This window comes from Monoraphidium neglectum (assembly GCF_000611645.1).
Source record: "Monoraphidium neglectum strain SAG 48.87 unplaced genomic scaffold scaffold00150, whole genome shotgun sequence".
NCBI classification, from domain to species: domain Eukaryota; kingdom Viridiplantae; phylum Chlorophyta; class Chlorophyceae; order Sphaeropleales; family Selenastraceae; genus Monoraphidium; species Monoraphidium neglectum.
Genome location: NW_014013478.1, coordinates 73 through 4,053, shown reverse-complemented (window position 1 = coordinate 4,053; position 3,981 = coordinate 73). Strand labels below are relative to the sequence as shown.

Sequence of the window (3,981 nt, the reverse complement as noted above, 5' to 3'; positions counted from 1 at the left end):
TGTGCCAGATGCCAGTGCAGGCGTGGCTGCGCACGCACGTCTGATCCAGTCGTGCGTCCTTGGCTCTTGCGCGGTCTGAGGGAGCTCGTCCATTGCTCGCTCACCGGGACCGGATTTCCAGTTTCCCACATTCTTTGGAGAACCCGCTGCAGTCGCTGCTTTGAACCATCCTGATGCAGCCTGCACTATCACAGTCGAGGTGTTTATTTTCGTGCATATGATGTCTTTTTGATTTTGATGCCCTATGGGCACCCTCGATTCAAATCTATGTTGGCCATGCTGTCGGACGGCGCCCCCTCTGTGAATGTTCTTGGGAACGACAGGACGGGATTGACTGCCCGGCGAGCTCCCGCCTGCCAGGCCTGAAAAGCAAAGCGCTGCTTCATCCCCCATGCTAATCGTGCATGGTCGACACTACCCTGGAGGCACGCCGTCGCGTGATTGCAGGCTGCATGCGACACGAGTGGGGTTTGTAACGCATCACCCCTGGAGCTGGATATCCCAGCCCTGGCTGTGTCGCCTTCCTCCGTACGAACGGAGCAGCTGCTTCAGTTGGCGACGTGGGGAGCCCACATACCAGCCCAACCCAGCGACCGGCCGGCCAATGCTTCATCCAAGCTTGTGTTCAGCCATGAAAGGGGTTGGGGATATGCTGTTGTCACAGGTATGCACAGGGAAGGCGCCAGCGCCTAGCTTGAAAGCACGGGCTGTTGTCACTGCAAGTCACTTGCAGCAACAGCATCACCAGCCGCGGCCACATGGTGTGCCCTGCCCTAGGCGCATGCCTTGATCTTGATTCAAGTAATTTGTCTCACGGCAGTCGTATATTGATCCTCCCTGACTCGAGATCGGCGAGTATTTTTTGCCAACACACCTGCAAATTTCGTGCGCAGCCCTCAGAGGCAGTCGCAAAGGCTGTCGCTATCATTGTATCAGAACACCTGTATTCCAGCTGGCGCCACAGCAATCAGAGCGCCTCAGCACTATGCAGCAGCTGCAGGCGACGCCGCACGAAGTGCTTTTTGAACCGCCCGCCCTGCCTGCCGTGACCGTCATAACAGCCAGCGGGGATGATGTTGACGCCACCGCCGCGCCGACCGGAGCCGTTGGCAGCGCGACGCTAGTGCTCCTAGTGACCGAGGCGCAGGTGGCGGGTTTTGCGGGCAGAGAGGAGGCGCCCAACCCGCAGCCTGGCAGGGTAGCAAGCCCACTTGACAGCTGGGATGAGTCGTCCAAGGCTGCACTGTTTGCAATCCATAGCCACAGCTTCGAGGGCAAGCAGGTGGGGGTGTGGTTGCAGTACAAGAAGGAGTGCCCTCTTACACCAATGAATCCCGACCCCTGAAATTGCTGATCGCATGGTGGGGCATGCAGCTGAATCCACATCTGTGGCGAAGCATGCCTCCTTTTCTCAAACACAAAAATGCTTGCAGCCGAGATGTTGCACGACGCAGCACCCGCGACACCTGCGCGCCGTCGAACCTCAAACTTCCCCTCAGGGCCAGGCCATGCCGCCGCTGCTGCTGCGTGCGGACGGCGGCGACGCGCCGCCGCGGCCTGCGCTCCTCCTGGGGCTGGGGAAGCCCCCCCTGGCCACCAGAAGCTGGGGAGACACTCCGCTGCACGTGAGAGCCATGCCGGGGAGAGGTGCCGCCCCTCTCCCAAAGCCGTTCATCCCAAGAGCACTGCTGCATCGAGGGGCCTGTGGTCGGAGGTCCCTGGCTAGGGCATATTGCCTGCCGTGCCTGGTTGCCGTAGCGCAGGAGCAAGCATGGCTTTGAGGTCACCGTTGCAATCCTGGTGATCTGCCTGTAGATTTATCACTGCATGTCTTTTCGACGATTGAATAGCGTATTCACAGCGGGTGATGTGTACGCATGATGCGGATGCCTATCTAGTACTCAGCCTGCTCACCAAGAGCCGGCCTTACCTGGCGCCGCAACCTCCCCCCTTGCCCCCAGTCCGCCGGCCTCGCACTGGCCGCCGCCGCCAAGAGCCACGGACTGCAGTCCGTGACGGTGCCCCTGCGGGGCCTAACGCCGCTGCTCGCCACGGCCGGGCCCGCAGGCGCGGGGGCGGGAGAAGATGCAGCGAGCGGCGCAGCGGCGGCCGTGGCGGCTTTCGTGGACGGCGCAATAACGGGTCTGTACGAGGGGAATGTCAGGTGGGCGTTTCAAGGAGCAGGAGCCCTGGAGGTGTAGCCACAGACTTGCTTGTTGAGCGCAGCCATGCGCTGGACGCGCCCAGGCGAGCGGGGCTGAACGGTTGAATGGCGTAGGTACAAGCATAGCAGACTGTGTGCTCCGAGGCGCACCCACTCAGCCGAACCCTGGGTCCCCTGCCGCTGAGCAATTGCTCACCCAAACTCACCGTTGTGTTGCACACACCCTGGCGTCACTCAAACGCCGTAGATACAAGAGCAAGCCCGCGCCGAAGGCGAAGCTCAAGTCCATTACGCTGGTGGCGCCCGCGGAGGCCGCCGCCGCCACCAGAGGTGGCGCCCCCGCGGCGGCGCTCGTGGCGGCGGCCGCCAAGGGTTTGGCCCTGGCGCGCGCCAGGCTGTTGGCGAGGTGGGGCTGGGTGCCGTCCTGCTTGCTTGCGCTTAATGATTGTTGCTGGCTACAGCTCCAGGTGGACTTGCATGGAGGGGCTGGCAGGGCCTGTTTTCTGGTGGTATGGCCTTGTTGAATCCATTGGCAGCAGCAACATGAAATCCTTGGGTTGCGGCCAGCCACGGTTCCCTGAACGAGTCACACATGCACGCACGTGTGTGCGCGTGAAAACATACACACACGCTTGCACGCAAGAACTCAACGTGCGCACGTGCGAATGCACACATGCATGTGCACACACACTCTGGGGTTCAGGTTTACAAAGCCTGCATCCCCTCAACCTGCCCAGGTTTCTGGTGGAGGCGCCCCCCAACGTGTGCACGCCCTCCCACCTGGCCCGCGCCGCCGCCCACATCGCGGCCGCTGCGCCCGACCGCTTCGACCTCAAGGTGCGCAGCCCCGCCTCTACCTCACAGCCACCTGAATCCGTTGGCTGCCACGCAAACCTGCCCCTCTCCCGCTTGCACAAGTGATTTTGCAACTCGGCCACCACTTAATTTCGGTCCTTTTCAGCCACACGCACATGCACTTGCTTACACACTCAGATGCACCTGTCCTCGCACACATGGGAAGTGTGCCTGTGTGCACTCGTGCTTGCATGGATGTTTCTGGCACAAAAACATCCATGCAAGCACAAGTGCACACAGGCACAAGCAAGCAAACAAGCAAGCAAGCATGTGCCCCCACTCGCAAACACCCTCCACCCCTGTTTCCAGGTCCTTGATGAGGCAGAGTGCCTGGCCCTGGGCATGCGGCTGTTTGTGGGTGTTGGTCGCGGCTCGGACGAGCCCCTGAAGCTGGTGCACCTCACGTACAACCCCCCAGGGGAGGTTACGCAAAAGGTGGGCCGTGAAACAGGACATGCATGCACAGGGCTGCGTTGGAGCTTCTTTACTGGAACAGCCAGTAGAGTCAGTCAGTACAGATGCAATGTCCAGGGTGCTGTTGGGAACGACGGACGGTCGCGGGTCGGCCAACAAGTCAAGTCCGCGCAATGTGGGCCCCTCGCGTTTTTGACGGCGCTCTGCATCACCGTTTCTGCACTCACCCGCACCCAGATTGCGCTGGTGGGCAAGGGCCTCACGTTCGACTCTGGCGGCTACAACATCAAGGTTTGGGCGCGGCAGGGGTGTTTCGAGGGTTTACGGTTTAGGGTTTAGAGCCCCAACACTAACTAGGATGAGATCGCTTTGTCTGGCCCCTGACGAGATCCGTTTGGGAGCTGAGTGCAAGGCCGCCACGTCATCGTTTCCTCCGCCGACGCGCCTCTGCCCCGGACGGCTTTCGTGGCTGGCGTACACCTGGAACCTTCTGATTTCACAGGAGATCCCTCGGACCCCACCAACCGCCTGGCAACGCCCGGCAACCA

At 61.2% G+C, this 3,981-nt stretch overlaps 1 protein-coding gene across 1 annotated transcript; it reads left to right on the top strand.

Annotated features, from left to right (window-relative positions):
- Positions 1 to 985: 985 nt before the first annotated feature.
- Positions 986 to 3,772, top strand: MNEG_1490 (putative cytosol aminopeptidase; the record flags this gene model as incomplete). The annotated part of the gene is made up of 7 exons (XM_014050021.1): positions 986 to 1,282; positions 1,500 to 1,625; positions 1,962 to 2,164; positions 2,412 to 2,570; positions 2,902 to 3,001; positions 3,329 to 3,454; positions 3,671 to 3,772. 7 exons carry the CDS (start codon positions 986 to 988, stop codon positions 3,770 to 3,772), a joined length of 1,113 nt encoding a protein of 370 aa, XP_013905475.1.
- Positions 3,773 to 3,981: the final 209 nt, after the last annotated feature.